This window comes from Pezoporus occidentalis, unplaced genomic scaffold (genome assembly GCF_034315485.1).
Source record: "Pezoporus occidentalis ecotype Australia unplaced genomic scaffold, CSIRO_AGI_Poc_V1 ctg147, whole genome shotgun sequence".
NCBI classification, from domain to species: domain Eukaryota; kingdom Metazoa; phylum Chordata; class Aves; order Psittaciformes; family Psittacidae; genus Pezoporus; species Pezoporus occidentalis.
Genome location: NW_026913284.1, coordinates 11,947 through 35,591, shown reverse-complemented (window position 1 = coordinate 35,591; position 23,645 = coordinate 11,947). Strand labels below are relative to the sequence as shown.

At 36.7% G+C, this 23,645-nt stretch overlaps 1 protein-coding gene across 1 annotated transcript; it reads left to right on the top strand.

Moving 5' to 3' along the window:
• The first annotated feature begins 425 nt into the window (after positions 1-425).
• On the top strand, positions 426-23,548 carry LOC134159433 (uncharacterized). Its single transcript, XM_062610347.1, has 12 exons — positions 426-704; positions 1,618-1,694; positions 10,733-10,808; positions 14,306-14,437; positions 15,286-15,409; positions 17,698-17,758; positions 17,861-17,907; positions 18,339-18,414; positions 19,361-19,462; positions 19,959-20,900; positions 21,590-21,700; positions 22,847-23,548. The coding sequence occupies exons 1-12, from the start codon at positions 426-428 to the stop codon at positions 23,157-23,159; spliced, it is 2,340 nt and encodes a 779-aa protein (XP_062466331.1). The 3' UTR covers positions 23,160-23,548.
• Positions 23,549-23,645: the final 97 nt, after the last annotated feature.

Genomic DNA, 23,645 nt, shown 5'->3' with positions numbered 1-23,645 from the left:
CCGAGCACAGAAGTCAAAACCTTTTCCGACAGAAAAGGTGTGAACGAGGCCGTTTTTGTAAGACGAGGCCAACATACCCTCCCCGCCCGCCCGCCCCGTGCGGTTCACCCTCACAGACTCCTTCAAGCCTCCGCAGCCCCGCTGAGCTTCCGGCAACTGCTCATTCAGCGGCTCCACCGGGCCATCAAGCTCCACTTCCAGAACTGCACCTGGCACAAAGCCTCCCACCAAGAAAAACCACAGCTGTCTCTACCTCCCACCCAACACCGACTCCACACGGAACCAAAACCACTCCTCACCGACCGCCGCAACACCCACACCCGACCTTCCACCTTCCACACCGCCCACCAGCCCCGCCCAGCCGCTGCGCGTGCGTCCCAGCCCCGCCCACCCCGCGCCCCCCGCCCCGGCCCCCGTGGGCACGCATGCGCCTCGAGGTTGGCACCCCTTCACACGGCCGCGCACGCGTAGAGCCCCCCGCCGTCCTATTGGGCAGCCCCGCTGCGTGCTCAGGGGCGGTTCTTCTGACCCCTCAGCCGTCTGCGTCGCGCAGGCGTAGTCGACACTGGCCGGCCCGGCTTCAGAGGAGCAGGCGCGTTGCCTACCCCGGCAAGCCGGCCGGCTGCTGCACAGGCGCAGTGCGGACCCTTTCGGGAACGTTCTGTCTCGCCACAACCTTCCTCTGCAAGGGAAATCCTGTCAGGGTACGGGCCACCCGCAGCCCCGGTCCTCCCCGCGCCGCCGGCGTCCGGGCCTTCCCCTGTTTCCGACTCCTGCTGTAGCCCGCGCCCCTCTCCGCACAGCCCATCCCTCTTCTACAGCCGGCCGCCCAGCCCCCGTAGTCGGGCCGCGACCTCCCTCCCCCCCCCCCCAACCCCTTGCCCCCTTCTCTTTTTTCCTCCCCCGAGCTGAGCCGCTTCCCTCTAAAAAAGAAATGCCTGGAGCCGGTCTCGGAGGCCTGTCCTGCCCTGGGCTCCCCGCGATCTCGGGGGCATGTGGCGTTGAGGAGGGAGCCTTGCTCCATCCTCAAGCGTCTTCGCTGGAGCGGCGGACATGGGCCCTTCGCGCTGGGGGGCAGTTCTCCTCGCCCTTCCCTGCCCTGTTCCCACTGAGATCGGCGGGCGGTGATGCTGGCCAGGATCTTGCGGGAGCGGACCCATCTAGGTTATAGTGGGGCAGGTGATGGTCTTTCCCTTTCTGAGGTGCCGGCCTCGCCTCTTGCAGCTGCCTGGAGCTTCTCATTGAGACAAGAGTTCTAGCAGTGGGAGTGCAAGGGCAGAACAGACTGCTCCGAACCACAGGAGAGGGACGGAAGGGGCTGACAGGAAGATCTTCATCCCTGCAGCGCTGCTGCTAGAGTTAGAAATCTGCTGCCTCTCCTCTCGGTTTCGTTTGATCTCCTGGAGGGGAGAGGTGAGTTGTATTTCCCTCTTGTCGTGCTGTAGCAGTGGAGAAAATAGGCTAGCATGCAAGCTGCAGAACTTTTTCAGGATGGCTTCAAGCCCCAGCTGACTGCTTGGTTTATTTTACTTGAGACTCAGCCCTGTGAAAAGGCCCACTGATGGAGAAAGAGATTAGCACCGTGTTAACTGCGCGGTTCTCTCTCCTTTGCTGCAGTGCCCACTTTCACCGCTGTCTCCTGCTCTGCCTGCTCCTGCTTTCAGCATGGTAAAGAAGAATACTATCCCCGATGGGTAAGTATTCCTCATACTAAGCAAGAGGCAGGAGCGGGCACAGCCCTGCCCACAAAGAAGGGGCACTGACTGCCCCAGGCGCTTTCTTGTCACAAACATCTTCACCACCTAAAGCGAGGTAAGGTAGGTATCTTCTCCAAGACAGGAACAGCCCAGGCCTTCATCCCCCAGGTGAGTATAATGCTCTGACCTGCCTGTGAACACTTCGCCATCAGCCAAATACAGTCCAATCTTCCTAACCTTATCCTCAGGTACATACACTGGGGAAATGGGGAATAGTCTTATCTTTCTGACTATTCAGGTGTTTGCTACCAGGAGTGGAGGAAGAGCTGATAAGATGGGAGCAGGTGGTTGCATGCATGTGAACAAGGAGTATTTTTATGGATTCAGGTCCAGAAATATCCTTTGGTTTTGTTTTTAACAGTAGGACAACAAAAATGTTTAATTAAAATAATAACAAAAGTAATTTTAAATCCCCAAATGGCATTATACAAGCTTTCTGATGTCTTGATTGGGAGTGCATATGTGGACCACAAAACAGATCTATCAGTTCTCCAGCTCTGCTGGGAAGAAGAAGATGGAAATCCAAGTTTAGAAGTTTAACCCATGTGTTACTGGTGACATCAGTACAAACTTCTTCAATAGGAGAGTGTGCCGAGGTATAAAAGCACACTGTAATGGGACAAGAACTTGCAGTTTTTATGTTACTTGAGGCAAGGTTGATGTTGTCCTGGTTTCAGGGGAACCTTCTGAGGAGGAGCAATAAAATACAAAAAGCATGGTTTCCTGCAAAATCTGTTAGCCTAAAAGCAATAAACAGAAACAAAAGTTGAAGAAATTTTCAAAATAACTTCATGAAATTTAGAAGTTTGTTTTCATAGCTGACAAACTCAGAGATTAAAATTAGAACAAAATTTAAGAAAAGCTGTGTAAGTTTGTCTTTCTCTGAAAGTTTCTATGAAATTTCAGTTAAAAGTTGGACAAACTTGAGCTAACCTGGGTTAGGTTTGCAAGCAGTAATGCAGAAAGCCTGAAAAGAACTAACTGTCCTCCTTGGTTTTGCCATACTGGGAGATTATTACTAAAACATAGAGAATCAAGTGTTCATTTCTCCCTTCTTTTTTCCCCTTGGATTTGAACTGGAGCTTTCAGGCTACATGCATTTGTCAAGTATGGAAGAAGCAGTGGACTGTACTTTGGCTTCTGTGATTGGGAACAGCTGTTTTTCTTTCAAGGGGAGAAGCATCTACCGTGGAATAATTGGTTGTCAAGTTTGTGCTACCATGTGACAGAATTCATGATACTGAAGTGCTTTCAGCTTCTCCAGCAACTCACTGTTTGATAATATTAACAAATAAGGCTAGACATCTACAGTATCAGGGTTTTGGCAGTAAAGGGTTTTAAGGAATTGTCAGTCTCCGGATCTCATGCAGCAATATATCGATGTCATTCTTGTGCTAGCACAATATGTTATCGTCTTCCACTGTGATTAGTTTAGTACACCAGGAAAAAGTAGCAGTGAATGCTGGAAGAGGGCTTAAGGAAAACTCATTTTAACCTAGGTGTCCTGCACATGCAGTTTACTGGCCCCAGAAATAGCTGTTGGCAGAACAGCTATTGAGATTGTGGTATGCTACTATAGCATAGGGACCAGTCTAGGTGGTAGCATACTATGGAAGTACAGCCTCGATCATATCACAGTACTGTAACAGCAAGAAATCTAACAGTAATAGTGTTTTTAATGATACTGCAAGAGAAACTTTGCAGTTGACAAACAAAAGAAAGCCACACTATGTACAGACTTTTTTTTGATTATCTGTTACTGCCTCAATTCTTTATACAGTTCTTAAAGAGTCTCAATCCAAATTCTGTTCCGCTAATTAAAGCAATAGAATAACTTTGAGGTTCATTTAAGTTATAAGCAGCTAGGACTAGTGCAACTGAACAAGAAATGTTGATTCTGTTTCCAACTGGTCAGCTAAATACTATCACCTTTTACAGTATTGTCCACAACATACGTAAGTTGCTTTTATGTAAGGGTTGTGCTATAGCATTGCACAACCTTGCTTGATATCAGCACTATTGAGTATATTTAAAGTAATATCAAAGTGATATTAATTGCCAATGATGCTACTGGGTGTGTTGGTCTTGTACCTTGTTCTTAGTCCACTGTCACCTAACCCATGTTTGGGTTAGGTGAATGTTTGATCTGATGGTATTTGTACCATTTTTGCTCCAGCAGTGCGAGGAGGGGGTGCACTAGAAGCAAGATATATTCTTCCTGTATTCCTCCATAGCTAGAAGTGTTTCTTTTTTCTCAGTAATTCCAGCAGTGGGATCTTTTTATTATAAAGACAAAGCTGAATTATTTCTGCCTATGTGCTATAAACATATTTGTTCAACTGTTTTTTTTCCTGTGCAGTCTTAAAAGCAGCATTTTCATTTAGACAGGATCATTAAATACTGCGGCAGAACTGATTGGGCATGTTCAAGGGTGGATGAGAGAGAAGGGGTACCATAAGGTGAGAGTTTATTTGTAAAGTAAAAGTGCCTCTTACCATCAGGCATAGAACATTTGCACTGGAAAGTATGGGATGGAGAGAAATTACTTCTTATAATACCCAACTAATGGTAACATTACTGTAAGTGTGTAAGTGTTGAAGGCCCATATCTTCAGTACAAAACACCACCACAAATATAAGGCTATGCAATTACTTCCTGACACAGTAAGGAACCATTTCTCCCATGCTTTATATCCACACTGTTTTTTACAAGCTAGGACTTACTTGTATCCCACTTAAAGGGGATGAAGAAAAGCAAAGTGAGACATCTATGTAGTGACAGATGATTAAGAGCTATATTCCCTTCCTTCTGGTTTTGACCCGTTCAGTATGTGTTCTGTCTTGACAGCATGTCATGGTCGTTGCACGTCTGTCTTCAACAGAGTAGTACCGACTGTCTAGAGAGTTACGGAAGCCGCTTGGAAAATAGTATGGAAAAATACCATAATTACTCTGTATAGGTATTACATTACAAAGGTTTTTATTCCTTTTTTTAGCATATACTAATGTAAACATCAGTTTCATAAGCAGTCTGAAGTGGGTTTAGGCTTTAGAAAGACCAGTATTTGCCGTAGAGAGTTTGTAGGATATCTCTTGACAGTTTGCCATGCTCTGTGTTTTTGTGTAACTCTGTGATTGAGATCTGACAAACTTAAGACATGAATCTTTCAAATTATTTCCAATTCAGTGGTTCTGTTGTATGGTACTTATGAGTTATTTAGCAGCTCTATGTACATTAAAAATGTACATAATATCTTTATGTGAAGCATGCTATTTTTCTTCTAAAAAAATTGTGGAGTAAATAGTAAGGTATTTTGCAGTTCATTGATATGTAGGTTTGTATGTTTCAAAACTTACATAAATTTGCTATCACTTTTTCACTTGGGTTTTTTTTTGATAGCAACATGTATGCAAAATATAGCTATTATAGTGTTCTCTGCTTGGATTATTATCTTGGTGTTCAACATACCTTTGAACTTAACTAAAGAGGCTTCAGAATGAACACTGAATTTTGCCTTACTCAAATTTACTGTAAACTTGTCTTTATCATGGGCATTTCTATAATGTCTTCTGTTATCCTGCTTGAAGCTAGAGGCTGCTATGTGGGCCCTGTTGATGATGCTTAGTTGCTTGGTTTTGGAGCTGATTGTTTTCTAAAAGTGTTTTGGGTTTTTTTTTAAGTTTTTGTTGCCTTTTTTTCTTTTTTTTTCTTTTATCGTGCAACAGATGCCATTTCACTGGTTGCTGCCATTACAAAGCATATGACTGCTGGATTCATGGGTTAATCTAGGTCACATATCTTGAAAACTTTTATTGGATACATGAAGCTAGTTTCTTTTCTGTTTTACTGAATATATCTGAAATGTTTAGATTAAAGAAAAAGACAATGAAACATGCTTGATTTTCATTTATATTAAAAAGGACAAGCAGAGTAATACATTTCCATGTAAACTAGACTTAAAAATCTTTAACAGATTAGCTGTCTGGAGTCTCTAGTATCAGTAAGAATTGTATGTAACAGGAAGTCTCTCAAGCATCACAGAAATTCCAGAGGGAAAGGAGAATTTTTTTTTTTTTTTATTTTGATTTCAACACTTTTCTCAACTAAAACCCAATTCTTTTATTTAGAATGGCAGGCAAAATTCTGCCTGTGTTTTAAGGTGAGTGGTGGTAGCTGGGGAGTGATGAAGACAAACATGATAGGGAAGTGGGAACTGCAAAAGCTAAATAGTAAAATAATTGTTAATTTGTATGTTTTGTTGACTTTCAGGTCTTGATCTACATGTAGTCCATGGATTGATTACCTGTTTGAAAACTTAGAAAAATAAAGCTGTAATTGAAAATGGATTGTGTGCACAACATGTCACTTTTTATTTAGGTGCTGTAGTCTCTTAATTACATTCCTGTTTGAACATGCAAAATTTGGGGGGTTTTGTGGCTTCGATAGTTTAAAGTTCAGAAAAAAATTACCACATTAGGCCCATGAAAGGTTATCATAGCTATTCTTGTGCAAACTTAAGTTTGATTTGCAGTTCTTTTTACACACTTCTTGGGATTCTGAAGGGAGATTGTTTTGTGAAGGGACAGAAATATCACAGATTTTAAGATGATAGTTTGCTTTTTGTATGCTGACCTAGATTATCTGCAATTTGACAATGGTAGTGTTTTGTAGATAAGTTCTCAGACTTCAGTTTCTTCCTGGATATGCCTTCTGACTATTATTTGTGTTGGGAAGCTGCAGTGTTTCTTTGAATTTCCATGATTCCATTTTAGATTCTTATCATAGCATCTTTCTAATGTGAATTCCATTGGTTCTATGGGCAGAGCTATTTGATGCAACTGCCTAGATTTATTTCTAGGCATAGAAATAAATTTCATGTCTGTGTCTCAGTAAGATACCACTGCCTCTTTTAGGAAACTCTTCCTGCCATCTTTCCGCTACTTTATGTCCAGCATGTTTTTTGCTCAAGCTTTGATTACCTTTTAGTCATCAGTATAGGAATGATGACAGTGCCAAGTCTTGTGTTAACACCTTTGACTCCTGGCTGTCTTCTGTTACTTATGTTCAAGCAGAACACAAATCATGTGTCACAATTCTCATTCATACTTGTTAAAATGTTTATTTCAGCCTCTGCTCATGAAAATCCTGCGTATGTACCTGCCACTCCCTTGTCTTTGGTAATTTTTGCCTTTATCTAGACGTCAGAGTTTTACTTTCTTTAGTCCCTGTCACCTATAATTCCCAACCAGATTCCTTTGTTGGCAACAGAACAAATTTGAATTCATTTCCTTAGCTGACCTTTACTTAATCTACTGTTTTCTGCTGGTTTTAGTTTGAGATAATTTTTAGTTCTGCAGCAGTATGCTGACATTTCCTTTTTAAATATAATTTTAATGCTAACATGGAATACCTACCCTTTATATATTTTGATGAAGAGTGCCTTCTGTTTGTTTTCTACCATAGAAGTGTCAGCAGCTTTCAAGTTTCTTGCTGATTATGCAGATTTATTTCTGGAAGGATTTAAACAGCTTTAAATACACAAGAATAAAAGCCCGAAGTTTATTAACATCTGACAACAAACTGAAATTCTGGTGCATTGTTCTGTCAATCCCTTAATCTGAAAAAAGGTCAGAATTTTTACAAAACCTTTTTTACATGCTAATGACAGAAAATCAGATTTTTAGGCCTTTTTAAAATATTTCTTACTGGCTCCTAATTGCTCATATTTATGATAACCATGGTTTTCCATGAGAAACCAGGTTAAAAAAATCTGAATTTCTAATTCATGGCATCTTTTAAGTTGCCTTACTACATAAGGTAATTGATCTTTTGTGGTTGGGACTTTTTTACTTCTGCCTTCCTTCAAAATGTTTCTAAACATATAGATGTGAATATGGCTGGCTGTCAAATTAAGTCGTACTTTTGTAAAGCGTTTCATACATTTTATTGGTAGAAGTAACACCAAAGAATAATTGAACTAGGTGGAATCAAAAATACTGCATTCATGTTTGGTTTATCTCTATGACAGCATTTGCTGCACTAGTTTCTATATCTCAAGGTACAGTCCATTTTCTAATCATATTTGGAAGTGTAAGAGCAAAAGCAGGAGGAGTATTTCCTTTTTTTTTTTTTTTTAAATAAAGGCATGTAATTTCCAGGGGTATATAAATCAGCAAGGAGCAGAAGCTGGTATTAAACCTGACTTTGTCATTAATTTTAACAGTAGTTCAGATTAAATATACATCTAAATAAGGTTCACAGCATTTAGGAGCTTTCCAAGATTAAGTGAGTAAGATAAAGTGTGCACAGAGTAGATATCACAGTTTAGCCTGTAGATTTTGTTTAGCTTTTTTTTTTAACTGAGCACTTCTTGCAAGTAAGATGTTGTAGGGTTTGTTAGCATCGGTAATATTTTCAGCCCTTTTGCATTGTTTGTGATCTTTTCATATGCATATATGTTTGTGAACGATTCATATACAATTTATCTAAAACTAGAATAAATGGAACAGAGTCTGAAATTTTTGTTTCCATAATTTACAGCTAGTATACAATGACCAGACTCCAAAGTTTACAAGCTTAAAAATTCACTTTAGGGGGACTTCTCAAGTTAGATTGCTTCTGTAATACCAAATCTGTAATTTTCTGAGCAGACTGCGGTGATTGAGAATGTGCTCTTTTTTTATCCTTGTAATTAACTGTCCTAAGCTAAGGAAATACCTGAAGTAGGAGACTGGTTTTGTTCACTCATTGCAGTTTATGAAGTATGAAGTTCCTTCAGTAATTTAGGATTTAGTGAAAAGGTTTTACTTCAAATGTCTCTTTGTGATTTAATCTCTAGCTTGTCCTTATACCTTCTCACCTTGTATCAGTCTTCTACATGACAGCTGTTTGTGACATCCTTCCTAATGATGAGTTACTGCTACTCCTTTATTACTTAATTTGTTGTCCATTAAACCAAGCATTTGTAAGTCTACACTATAAGTCTTGAGTACACTTCTGGTTACCATGCTGTAAGTGTTCCCCTTGTTACTTCCAAGCATCTACGAATGGTAATGTTAGTATTTATATACTGTGACAAGAACAATTATGCATATTTCTTTGAGCATTTTGCTAGCCAACATTTAGTTTTTGTTATGGTCCCGTATAGGAATTGTGAACAAAGCGAAATACTTGGTAGTTAGACTACTTTAAAGTGGAGTATTCAGTTTATTTTATAATTTATGTGGTTTTATGGAAATCAGAAAGGAATCTAAAGGCTGATGGATGCTGCCTTTGAAGGAAGAGATTAAGTTAAGCATTAATTCACAAATTGTAAGTGAATGGGCACCACTGTTAAAGACTCTTACAAAAAAATATTTTGTATTTTAACAGTTGAGGTATAAATGGAAGAAGACTATGTAGATTTTAAGTCATCCATCTGCATCTTCATAAAGGTCATAGAAATAATTTGTCCTCACATGAGGAGAAGAAATAAAAGTTCTAAATTTAGTAAGTTACCTCTTTGAAGGTAAAACTAATATGCTGATTAAATTGTTTTCCTCTTCAGGTCAAGCTTTTCATACTTTTTAAAAAACCTGAAATATGATATATCAAGAGCTTTTTTCAGTGCAGTGTAGAATTTGTGAATACCAGTTCTTTGTGGTTTTGGAGTTACTAGTGTTTTGATTGTTGTAACAAATTTTCACCTTAGTAGGTGCTTTTTGCGAAGGTTTGGTGTGATGAAATATTCTTGGTATTTTTCAAAATACGAAGAGAAAGTTCAGTCAAGAATGTTTCCTTGAAAAAGCAGTATATTACAGAGTAAACATATTTGCAAAATCTTGCAGCTGTGTTATTTTTAGTGGAAGTAAATTTGCGTTTTGTTGTCAACTGAGTGATGGATACGCGCCTGCGGTAACTTTTTAAAGGGGTCTGATTTAGCCAAGTTGAAAACTTTCCACCAACTGTAATAGAACAATATTTTTTAACCTGTTGAACCTAACTCATCTGCTTTGTTTTACATTGGTGCCACTTGGTTGTAAATGCAATGTCCTGCTATTCTGAGGAGAGGAATTTTTTGGGATTTGAAGAATAATTCTGGAATTTGAAGAAGGAAAAAAGACTGTTTTCAAATGTCCTGATGATACCTTGAAACCACTTCATGGAATAATTGCAGATTTGGGCATTTAATTATACTGTATGATAACAGCAATTATTTCTAAGAAGTATTTTCTTTGTGGTGGTGCTCTAAGGAGAATAAAAAGTCATTTTATTATGGCTGCTGACTTTAGACTTCCAAACAATAAAAATATATTTTTTTAAAACTGTGTATTGTGCTAAATAAGCTTCTGCCCTGATCAGTGCTGTAGCAATATTCTGTTCATTTTCTTGCAGCATCTTCTAGGCAACTCCATTTCTGTTATCCCAAAATAATGCTGATTTGTTGTTTTTATTCAAATATATAATAACAAGTTTTTATAATTCTCCTAAAAAGATCTTAGTTTCTTGGTAAAGCAGGCAGGCTACTAATGGTAGATGGATTTAAAAAAATATTTTACTTGCATATCAGGATTGAATTGGTAATATTTTCAAACTTGTGCACATCATTTACAATTGCTTCTTATGTGGTCATGGAATTTTAGGAACTATTTGATCCTTGTGTTTGGAAATCTAACCGTTAATATATTATGCTAGTAGTTGCATGGCACACCCTAGGAAAAAAATAAAACTATCATATCTTTCTTGCAGAAGTTTGAAATAACTATTATATTTAAAGTACATGAAATACAGCACCAGATTTGGCTCATATTTGTAAGATAATTAACATAGTTTGAAATAACTTATAATTTTAAAGGAACATAATTTGTATGTGTTTTGGTTTACCACAATTTTAAAACGGAATTTAAAAAAAAAAGGGTTTTTATGAAGTTATGGGTGTTGTCTGTTGAATCATGTCATCTGGAGGTATTTAACAATAAATATTTGTTTCATTACAGGTGGCGAAGTTTGACACCAGTTGGACAGCCTATACCAGGAACTAGATTTATTGCATTCAAAGTACCTTTAAAAGGGGTATGTATAAAAAGTAACTACAGATTGGTTCTGTAAAATATGGTACAATGAAGAATACCATGAATATTTATGCAAACTTAAGGAAAGATTTATGATAAAATAATTTAATCAGATTTAGCCCTTCCAGTCATTTAATAGTGGCTTTTTTACATAATATTCTATTTTTTCCCCTTTCTTTAAAATTTGTATTTGGTGTTACTCTTTTTTTATTTATCTTTTTAAAATCATAAAATCTCTATAATCAATCAGCACAATTCATTTGATCACTAATAAGTGGCCTAAATTCATTATGCTATTTAACATCCTTTCATGACTGTTGTAAGAAAATTGTATGGAAGGGGTTATGATAGTAATAACAATCTAGGCACTGTAATCCAAAATACAGTTTTATGGAACTGAAGCACTCAGTAAAGGATACTCATTAAAGGATACCAGCCACTGCATTTCTTTTAAAATTATAGAATTCAGAGTACCAATTTCATAAGCAAAAAGCTTAAGTGATCTGGAGGAGTGGAGTATATTTAAGAAAGAAGTCTTAATAGATTTATTAATGTCTTAGTGCTTCCTTTAGATTGTTACTAACATGGAGTGCCATCTTAATCTATAAAATAATCAGATCTTTTAATTCTTTGTGGCAATACAAAATGTGAAGGCTGTCTTTTTTAGACTCTTCAGTTCTTTAGTGAATTGAGGCATAGGTCAAATAGTGCAAATTTGTCCTTCTGCGTAAATTAACACAAGTGCTGTCTAAATTTTCACATGACCTTGCTTCAGATACACAGGAAGTAAAAATAAGGTTATTTAAAGTTTTGTGGCTAGACATAACTTTAGCAGTTAAGAGTAAATAGTCTGTCTAAGCTGTTGACTACAGATTGCGCTGTTGTATTCATGGACACAAAATTTGGTTCTTTGGATGTATTAGTGCCCATTATGTTTTCAGTCACCATTCAGTTCTGCTTCCTGCAGATCCTTTTACAGCTTTATTATGATGGTTTGGTTACTTTGACACAAAAGATCTCATATGTGACGTTAGTCATGTTCTCCATGGATGGATTGTACAGTCGTGTGTTTTTAACAAGACCATCAGTGAACAGATCTAGAAGTGATATGAAATTCAGTAGATTTATAACTAGCTTCTTTGCTATTGGGGTATTTGAGAGAGGATATTTTTGTGTCATCAGCTCTTGTAATTCCACTTGATCCAGCTCAAATGTTTTGCATAGATGCAGTATTCCAGGCAGGATTTGATCAGTGTAGGTACTTTCCATTCACTGTCCATATCACTCCAGATTTCAGAGAAAGACACTTCGTTGCTAACTTTTTTCCTTGCAGCTCCTGTGGTAGTCTGGAAGGAGCTCCACTAGAGATCATAGAAAGGGCAGGCATTCTCGGAGAATATTTATAACAGTATCATGAGTAGGCACTCTGTCAGTGTGTTGCTTACTTCCAGTCCTACTGGGGCATAGATCCCTTTTCTGTGGAAGTGTCTTTCAGCTTGGCCAGATACAAAGTCTGGTACCCAAGAAAGCAAAACATGTAACATTTCTGTCCTTTAGGTTTGTTCAATGTCAACTGTGCAAGATACAGAAATTACAAGTCTGCCAGAGACTGTGTGCTTGAAATTCATGGAATTTCTGGCAGAATACATGTAAAATGCGTAACTGGCTAAACTATGATGCCTTTGCAAAGATCGGAAGTAGTATTATTAAGTTGGTGGAACAGACCTCTTTTGCTGTCTGTTAGGAAATTGATGGTTGGTCATTTCACCTGAAGGGACAAAACATAGTTTCAGTATTTCAGGACTCAAGGTTTATTGTTTTAGCAGTAGATATGCTGCTAATGAAGGCTTTAAGGTCACACATTTACTTGCAAGGATTTTGACTTTCCTTTCAAATTGTCATTGTAATGCTAACAGTAACACTGTAGTATAAGGTCTGGGCAAGTTCTTTCCCATGCCATTAGGAGTTTAGAATTGATACTGATTTCTCACATTCTCAAAGCCCAATTAAACACCTAAACTACTGAATACTCAGCAGGAATTTCTCAGAGGATTCCAAATAGTCTTTCAAAACGCAGTTTTTCATAACACATGTGACTGTTTACTCAGTCAAGCAATATGTTTAGAGATATCTTAGTTTTGTAACTTGTATTCCACCTCAGTTTGTGTGACTTCATCTAGTAAAATGAAAAATTCTTTAGCATTCTACCACAGACATTTTGCAGATTCTCTATTGTCACTGCAAAGTTAGTAAGTTCAGTTTCAGATTTTACTAAAACTCACTGCTGAAAAATGATGAGATAATGAACTTGGGTTCATTTTATTTGAACCTTAACAACCTCCACTGTTTTTCCAGCAGTGTACCAATATCTGAAATACATAGGACTGAATACTTCTATATGCTTTCTACCCAATTGTTTTTAACTCGAGCTTCCTAATCACGTACCAGCTTTGATAGGACTGTCCTGCTGTTTATTCCTTAATTTGGTTTCCTGGTTCTGTTCCTAGATGTGAGATAAATGCATGCTAGCATCTTAGATTATAATCCATACAGTCAGAAGAAGAAATGGTTAGTTACTCTATACCATTTGTGGTTCTAAGAGGTATATTGTCTGTGGCCGCCTTCCTTTCTATTAGCCTGAGTCCAGTCTCCTTGAATTTCTTGTTGACAAAGGAACTGAGAGGTGGTTGAGACTGCTGCATCTTTTGCCACTGTCTTTATTGGTTGTGGCTGAGCCTGTGTCAAAAGGCTGTCACAATGGACAAGTGCACCATTTAGAGAAAATCCAGTCTTGCGTATATGAGGCATTTTCATACCTAAAGAACACATTTCAAAAACACAGCTAGAGTAGGGTGAGTAAACATTTTTTTCCTATTTTTTTCTGTCAAATGAAATTAATTGTTCATTAATGCAGCTTTCTTCATAACCACATCTTAGTCTTAGTATTTCTCAGTGCTAAATGACATGCAAGTACACTCTGCCAAGAGATGAAGCAGGGATAAAAATGTCTCCACATTTGTGGGGAGAAAGTTAAAACCTTTAGAAGAAATAAACTCTTTTATCACAGCTTCTCATGGTTTGTGTGAAATGCACTTAATTTTGTGTTACTCTGCCAGGTAAAGTATGTTTGGGGGAAGCTGTGCTGGTTTGCTTCTTGCTGATGTTTAGCTACTTAAAAATCAGTATATACATGCTGCTTTTTGCAAGATCTTTGTGCCTATCAAATTTGTGCTTATAATAATATATGTTAAGATTGTACAAGAGGAAATTCTCACATGTTTTCTTGCATTTTCATCTGAATAAGAATAAACAACAAATTCTTGCTTTCTGTTTATTTGGTTCCTTTTATCTGTATAATACATGAGTGTGGTTCTGATACTGTAAACATTCCCTCTTGAATACTGATGTTTCCTAGTCCTAATTAAGACAGCTGAATATTACAAATATCTTGTTATTAGAACTTAAAAAGGAAATAAATATTTTCTATTTTCCTTGCAGGCAATTAACCAGAGGCTTACCCCAACCCAGAAATTTACACCAAAAGACTTAATAGCTGCAATGAAAGCCCTAAATGTGGAGCTTGGATTAATTATTGATTTAACATACACCACACGATACTATGAAGTTAAGGTAATATAAACAATAACAGAATTAAATAGTTAACTTCAACCTTTATTTTGAAGTATTTACACATTTGCTTACCTTGAATTGGAATAGACAGGTAAGCCATCTAGTCTTATTTTGTGTCCCCAATAGAAAATAAATGTTTTACTGCAGAGGAAATAACTTCTCCAGGGAGTTGCATTTGTGGCTTATTTGTGTTATGGTAACTCAGGGTAATGGATAAAGACTTCAATGTCAGGCATCACAGAAAAGGTGCAAAAGACTTGCAGTCTATATCCTAAAGACGTGCTTACTTTTTCCTTCTTTCTAACTGATCTTCTGTGGAATCCACTAAGAAAGTGTACATTTTTAAACTACTTAATCAATTTTAATTTTTTTTCCCAGTATAATCCAAACAATTGTGATTAATCAGGCTTCTATTGAAAAGCAGAATAAATAGCAGTGCTATAACTGCGTGCTAATGTTTGAATGTACATGGGCTGTAAGCATTAAGGGGGTGAATATGAGAGTATATATCTGATTGTGGGTGGGGAAGACAAATATTGCTTATAATTGTAAAATGGGTTAAAATGGAATTACAGGAATCTGCTCTGGTTTAGTTAATGTTCTGCCTTATTAGCAGGGGTAAGTCTTCTGTAAAAACAGGGATTTTTTTTTTTAAGATCAGGTCTTTAAAGTGGAAATGTAAATGGTAGCCTATGAGAATATATCTCTATAGAATTGTGTCAAGATTGTTGTCAGTTTCTACTCAGGATTTGAACTGCTATTTTATGTTGGCATTAAGGCTTATTGGCACTTAAGGCTTTTCATTGATGCAAGACTTCAATAATTTTTTTTTTTTTCCTTGTTGCTAGGATTTGCCTAAAAGTGTGCAGTATAAGAAACTTTACACTGTTGGACTTGAAGTTCCTGATAATGCTACTATCCTACAGTTCAAAAAATGGGTCAGAAAATTCCTATGGGAAAATGCAGGAAATGGTAAATATCAGGACCTTCCGCTGTAAAACCCCATAAATTATATTTCAGTGCTAACTGTATCATTTATTAATTTCAATAGATAATTTGTGACACCAGGGATATCAGACTTTCCATAGCGCTTTCCACTTTATTATCATAATAAGATAAATTATGTGAACCACTGCATGTCTTTTTTGCATTCAAAACGTGTCTTAAAAAAATTACTAGTAACATAAATACCTTTCCTAATAGTATTTGAATATACATCCAAGTAACTGCAGCAAGGCTTTCATCTGTCTGACCCAAACTGTCTACCATCAGCTTAGTGTTGTAGCTGCCAGCCCTTTAGGGATGTTCTAAATAGCAGAGGGTTTCTGTGGTGACACTAGACACTGATATGTGTAAGGAATTTAAGTCAGTTTAGTCTGCTGTAGGAGTATTTTGATTCATGAGTCATTAATGCCTTCATAGCCTAGAAGTTCTTAAGATCATTTTACTGTCAGTATCGATGTTTCCACAGTGTGGCTCTGCTCTTAGTATTCATTCAGTAGTACAGTTCTTGCTGTATAAGGCACTTTCTTTCAAAATAAATTTGCATTCATTTTGCTACAGCCTGTTTGTAGCTTTTACCTTCTCACTTTTTTTGCTAGTGATTCTTTATAGGCTGATTTTAACTGTCCATTGAATATTGGAGGACCATTCTTTCAAGCTTTTTCATTTTCTCTGGTTACTTTGGCATTTTCTGTGAGAAGGTAGCGATACTAACTGCCTAAGCATATAGAGTTTTTGCTGCAGAGCATACCTGTGTTTTTGCTGTGGGTGATCAACTATTTTGTGAAGGAGACCTGACCTACATCTTGGGTATGAGAGCCTGAATTTGAAGTTCTGGGAAAAGGTATGAGAAGAAGCCTTTGTCCTTGCTCAGGAAGTTAGCATTTAAGTTCTTCCTTTGCTTTTTTTTTTTGTTTAGGGAAATTACTTAGAGGTTATGAGTTTTCTTCTGGTTTTGATCTAGTAATTTTCCTCTAACAAACAAGTCTGTGTTTGAATCTCAGTATTTCTGATTCTCAGAAATAATTTCTTCCTGGATGAAGACCTGCAGTTCCAGCTAGCAAAACCATTTTGGCAAGGGTTTATGTAACTTCAGAGTTGGAAGAACTTTAATTTTTATGTTAATTTACTCATTGTAACTTGTCCTCTTGTTTTAGATTACTACTAAAATTCCTCAAGATTCTTCTTACAAATAATTTTTGAGAAGTTGGGGTTTTTTAGTGTCTGAATTGCCAGGACATATATGGCAATAAAACTGTCCTGTGGCAAGCAGTTGTATTTTATATCATTTAAGAATTTGTTAAATTCACATTTTGAAGACTGTCAGTACGTCGTACCTGCTACAACCTTGTTCTTATGACAGTTAAAGATTTTCTTCAAAAATCTAGCCCAAAACTCTCAGTTAATATCCATTTATTAACTACAATTAATACAGTTTTGACCTTAAGTATTGTTGCTCTCCATCCCAGTTACTGTATTCAGTATCTCAGATCTGGTTTTACAGGCTGACAAGCTTCTTACATCCCTTCTCATAAACATTTTTTGTGACCATCATAGTAGCCCGTCCTATATATGTATAAATATTATTTTAATTTTTCATTAAATATGGGTAAGTAGAATTGTATGAGATAGTGTGGATGAGATTTTATCAATGTCTTGCATGACCATATTAGCATTTCCCTATGTCTGTTGGAAATACCTCCTTTGAAACAGCCTTGCAATAGTAGGAGATTCTGCTTTTTAGCTTTTAGCTGATTAGCATAACCTTTCAAAAAAAGACAAGATTTCTTTAGAGGTTACTGGTGCTTCTTTTCTCCATGTATTTCATGCTCCTAGACGCTAGAGGCATTATGTGTATTTTCTCCTTTGTGTAGGTTTTAAAAGAATCTGTAAGTAAAGTTCCTCAATTTTACATTTATTTGTTTAGATTTGCTTTCAAAAACCATATGTTATTATTTTTCTCTTGTTACTGTAGTTCTGGCTGAGGCCAGCCACTTTACCTGTCATCATTCCTGTTCCTTTTTCCCTGCGTTCTGCAGAGTTAATCTCAGTCTTCACAGGTTTGGAAGTACTGAGCTAACTGCTGCTAGAAATCCAGCATGAAGAGGACACAGTCTGGATGTGTCTGTTGTTTTACAGGCATGACAGTATAATTTTGTATTTATTGTTACTTTCCTAGAAAAGTACCAAGTTTTTTTTTGCCTTGCACTGATTTTTTAGTAATTTCACTTACTAAAGACTGTTCTCCTTTTTGATAGAGAAACTCATTGGCGTTCACTGTACTAATGGAATTAATAGAACTGGCTACCTTATATGTAGGTAAGTGTTGTATAAAGACAGAAATTGTTGTTCACAAAAGTTAGTGTCCTTACATTAATCTTAATCCCTTTGGGATGATAATATAATCATATTTTTCTTCAGGTATCTTATAGATGTTGAAGGCTGGGATCCAGAGGCAGCGATCCAAGGTATTTATACAGTTTGAACTAAGGTACATGTGTAACTCACAGTTTCTGCAATTGTATTCATAAATACTACAATTCTGTGTTAGTAACTTTAGAGTTATTTCATATGCTGTCTTCCACAGATTTTATATGACTGTTGATTCTCTTTGATGCAAGACTTGAGCATCAGCAAATTGACAGTGTAGTGGGAATATGTTTCAGCTACGTAATATATTTTTTCTTTTGCTTTGAAGGGTTTTGACTCATAGGTTGCTACCACTGCTAGTTTCAGTTGTTAAAAAATACTGCTATTGTGATGTCAGCTTGCTGAAGTATTAGTATCAAGTTTGAATAGTTTGAAATTCATTATCTCATAATGAACAGAAACCTGCCTTTCATATTTTTGTGGCTCAGTTTGAGCATGTTTCATTAGACTTGTATCTCTTTTTCCTTAGCCTTTGGTGATGCTAGAGGTCATCGTATGGATGGTCTTGTGTATCTCACAGATCTCAGAACACAACCAATGAGAAGGTAAACACAACAAAAGCTGTTAGTTGTATCCTTAACATTTCCTGTACGTCTGCTTGTATTTTTAAAAGTTCACTTCCACTCATAAGCCAAAATTAACCTTAAACCTTTAATATGCAACTACACATATAAGACTTCAGATAGGAATTACATGAAGCGCAGTGTACTTCAGTCGCCTTTTGAATTTATATGGTTCAAAAGATTTTTCTAATCTGACAACAACTACTGAGCATTGGTTTACTTCTGTCATACTCTTAACAAGTGTATGAAGTCTATTCTCATTATAAGATGCTGCTGCAAAGATACCTTTAAGAGTTATATGATCTGTCTGCTGTTGTTGGTATGATAGAGCCAGATATTAAAAAAAAAATAAGATAAAAAAGTACAACAATTTTAGGAATAAAAAAGTATGGGAAAGTGGAAAATTGTTCTGAAACTCCTCTGTTCATAGTAGTGTATCCCTGGTGTCTAAGAATTTTACACTTATCATATTCACCTAAGAATATCTAACCTTTACATTTTCCAAAGTTATTTGTACCAATGATACCTTGTAGCAGTAAATCGATTTTAAACTTAAAAACTGATTTGCATCTTTTTCGTTTTAAGTGAATGCCATTTATTTTACTGCTACCATTGTTTCATAGTCTGTGCATGATGAAGTTAGTCCCATGTCAGATTTTTTAATAGGTATGGTGCTTGTCTCAAATCCCTTAGGATGTTTTTCTAAGCTTAAGAAGTTTAGGTATTCTCTTTGCTTTCCTTGCAGCCCTTCCCCAAATACATTTACAAGATTAAAATTTGCTAAGTTATGAATGTGTAAATTTAATTCAATATGCAAATATTTCTGTCATTTTGAACTGTAGAATTTTATGTGGAGTTTTGTTTTTTTTCTCACTCATTAGTATGGTTTAAAAAGGAAGCTTATGTGAGATGTATTCATTCTTCTTAGTAACCTTGGAATGGATGTCTGGGATTCAGATGAAGATATTATTCCCCCACCACATGCAATGGAAGGACCTGTAGAGCGGTTCCCAAATGAAGATTTTCAGGGGTAATAGGCTGAAACATGGAATGAAAAGCCAAACCAATCACATAGGGGAAAATATAATTGTTTCTTATTAAAAATACTGGAGATATTTTAAAAGATTTTATAAATATAACCTACTGATCCAAAATAAATTTATAGAATTCGGTTAAACAGAGAAAAGATGAGGTGGGGAAAAAAGGGAATGTGCAGTATTAGAAGCCTGCAAGTAATTAGTTCACTTGGAAAAAAATAGAGTTTTACTTTGCCTGTCCTTTTTTATTTTACAGTAATCTGCAATTATATTTTATTTATTTGGAATCACTGGTTTTGCCTGTTAAACAAGCACTATAGAATTATAATTGAATGTTTGTCACAGCTTCTACTGTGACATTTAAAGTTTTATAATCTTACTTACTTGGATTCTTAGTAGCTTTGAAAGATTTGCAATATCTTTATATCAGTTCTTTGTTAAAAAAAAAAGTTTTCATTAATGACTTGTAGCTACAATGTTCTATTTAAGACAAAATCTTCTTTACAGGTCTGGGAAAAGATTAAGAATTTATGATGACCACTCTCATGATGATTTGCAAGGACAGATACAGTTGAGAGATTTTGATTTCATTAACAAGGGACCTGGACAAAGACGAAGACCATTTCATGACCATCATACTCAGGATGACTTAAGAGCACCAATGCAGATGAGAAATTGGGACTACAATAGGGGACCAGGACAGAGGCAAAGATCCTTTCCTGATCACCAGTTTTATGATGATTATGAAGAAGATATTCAGCTGAAGGACCCAGATTTCAGTAACAAGGGACCTGCACAAAGGTTGAGACCCTTTCATGGACATCAGTTTCATGATGATTTACAGGCAGAGAGACAGTCAAGGGACACTGAATTTAACAGAGGTCGTGGACAAAGGCAGAGATCTTTTCCTGACCATCCATCTCATAAGGAGTTGCAGGAAGACAGGCAGTCAAAGGATTTTGATTTTGGTAGCAGGGGCCATGGCCAGAGACGAAGACCATTCCAAGACCATGAATCTCATGATGAATTTCAGACTCAGATGCAGATGAAAGAGTTAGACTGTGTCAACAAAGGTCCTGGCCAAAGACCAAGATCTTTCCATGACTATCAGTCACAGGATGACTTACAGTCACAGATGCAATTGGGAGATTTTGAATTTGTTAACAGGGGTCGTGGGCAGAGGTTGAGGCACTTCAATGATCACCAGCCTCGCAATGACTTAAAAACAGAGATGCAACTAAAAGATTATCATAATAAAGGTCCTGGACAAAGGCGAAGACCTTTTCATGACCATCAGCCTTATGATGACATGCAGGAACAGACTCGGTTAAAAGATCTTGATTATGGTAATAAAGGGCATGGACAAAGGCCAAGACCTTTTCATGATCATCCAGGTCATGATGACTTGCCACGTGAATGGTGTTCTGACAGGTAAAGCGTCATTGAGCTGTAAAACCACAATTAGAGACTAAAAGTGTTAAACCTCAGCACTTCTAAATTAAATGTCAGATGAATTCATGTAAAAAAAATAATTTGAAAACAATTACTCATCCTTTTAAAATCATATATAAATGATCAGTTAACTCTTTATTTTGACATATGGAAGGAGTGGAGTGTTGCATCTTTGAAAGACAGTGTTTCCTGAATTAGAAGGTTGTGCTTCTTTAAGGCTTATATGTTTCCTTTATCTTTTAAGAGTCAGCTTGAAACAAAACTCTGTCCTGCTTTGCTTTTTTTATAGAAACTTATATTTAGAAAGCAATCCTCAAGACAGAAGAGGATATGAAATTTTATTTATGCCCTTGGCCAAACAGCAATAAACAGTAATGCAACAAGGAAGTTTGATTTGCATTTGTTTATTCCATGAGTTAATAATTTGTTAGAAATCCCTTTGCTTCTGAACTTGCATTATATTTTCCCAAATACATATATCACTTATTAGTAAACCTATTGGACTCTGACATAATATTTCACAATATTTTTAATATTTTGGAAAGTATTTCTGATTTTTAAGTAGATTTTAATTAAAAGTAAAAATATTTCATTTGATAAACACATATTTTCAAAGCTTACAACTGTTGGTACTCTTCTTAACATGCAACTCTTTTGGTTAATTGCAGAAGTCAGTCTTTTTCTTCCCATGAAAATGTACCAGAACCTCATTTCTCCTCATCTCCTTCACTTCACAGAGATTATGGGTCTGATAATGATGAGTTTAACAGAAGTTATAGGTAAATACCAGATTTTGTATGTTGTTTTCTGACTTATCTTTATACTCTCCCCCCCATTTTCATAAATATAAAATACAAATTAACTGCACAGTGTAAAAATGGATCTTAATACTTTTGCTTAAATGCAGCTTAAACCATTGAATCTGAACACAGAGCAAATAACGTGGCTGATTTGTGGTCTGTCTATATTGAGTGTGATTATTAAATGGGTTGAGAACCCCTGATGTAAGTCATTGGCATGACAAGCACAGTTCAGGCACAAAACATGAAAAGCTGTTGTCAGTAAGCAAAAAAGCAAAATAGAGATGCTGTATTTAAATCTTCACTGCTGTCTACAACAAGCTAATGAGTTTTGCTATGAGGAAGGTCAGACACTGGAACAGGTTTCCCAGAGCAGCTGTGAAATCACCACATTGTATCCTTTAAGATACTCAGAACTCAGCCGGATATGGCTCCTGCATAAACTCTTTTAATGAGCAGGTGGCCCTAGGTACTTCCAGAGATCCTTTCCAGGCTTAAATTAATCTATGGTTCAGTGGGGGAGAAGATTCTAAAATTACAAAGATTGTTCTGAATTGGCTTTATACACCACTTATTTTACAAAGCAAGATACTTGAGAATAAAGAGAATCCAAACCAAAATATGTATGTATTGTATATGCATTTGTAGAGTCTTCCATATGTATTTTGGAGAGTGATTCTCCAATTGCAGAAATATTAATATTTAAAATATTTGGCGCTATAAATCCGAAGTATATTATTGCCTGATGAGACTATGTACTAGAGAGCTACTGTTGCGTATTATTCACAAAAATGAAAACATGGGCTTAGGAACAAAAATAGCCCCTAGGTGAATAAATCCTCAGTAAACAGGGAATAAAAACAGCACTTGGAAAAAAAACATCTTCTAGTAGAGTTACTTACTATAAAAAGCTGTACTTTTTCTAATCACTAGGATTGAAAAATTAATATAAACAAATCTGCAACATCCAGTAGAGAGGATTTTAATTTATGGGTAAAAACAAGAATAAGAGTCTGAATTGTTCTTTCAAGGTTACGCTAGTTTAGTTTCTAATGGTGCCCACCAACAGTAAATCAACTGGTCTAGTTCTAAGGTTTTCATTGTTCATATGTGTTTTTCTTACAGTAATCGACCAAATTGTCCTGAAGACAATAGAAGAATGCATCCCTCAGATGAATTTAATAGAGGAAAAAACAGATTTGCACCATATTCTTCACGAACAATGCATCCATCTTCATCTGTACACCAAGAAGATAGTTCAACAGATTATGCAAGAAAACCTTTTCAGGATGAAACTATCAGAGAGATGGAACAAAGCAAAAGATTACCAGTTGTAACAGTTGATTACAATTATGGTCTGCCATTAGATTATGGACCTGAAGAGCAAGAGGGAGAACGTTATGATTTACCTTCAAGAGACCGCTACAACTGGTACTGAATAAAAAAGATGATGTTTACTCAGCTTAGACTTACTTTTACACATTTGACTTTGTATGTGGACCAAATTTATTTTTTTTTCTTTTTTTCCTCCACATCAGGAAAACACAAATTTCAGCAGTAGGGAACTGGTCTCTATTATAAGATTATATTCTACTGATGTTTGGTTCTTTAAATTTATTAGGGCATATTTGTTAAAGTGTAGCTGGAGACAAGGTCTCAGTACACAGGGAATTAAAGTAGTCCTTCCTTTTAGTGAAATTGGAATCCTGTACCTTAAAACAAACAACTTTGAGTGACTGTAGTTGTGTCTTTTGTTTTACCTTTCTTTAAAATGTGTGTAATTTCCAGATGCAGAAGTCATAATAAAATACTTCACTACCAGGTAAATGAGCACTGAGATTACAGAAAAATACTGTGAAATGAATGAAACAGTTATGTCTGCTTCATCCTTTAATTTGAAAACAGAATTTTGAATTACTGCTTA

Bases quoted from the DNA above. Each gene is read 5' to 3' on its own strand.
- LOC134159433 (XM_062610347.1), top strand. From the start codon at position 426: ATGCGCCTCGAGGTTGGCACCCCTTCACACGGCCGCGCACGCGTAGAG. The intron at 15,410-17,697 runs GTAAATATCAGG...CCTTTTTGATAG, and splicing joins ATGGGAAAATGCAGGAAATG to AGAAACTCATTGGCGTTCAC. The intron at 21,701-22,846 runs GTAAATACCAGA...TTTTTCTTACAG, and splicing joins GAGTTTAACAGAAGTTATAG to TAATCGACCAAATTGTCCTG.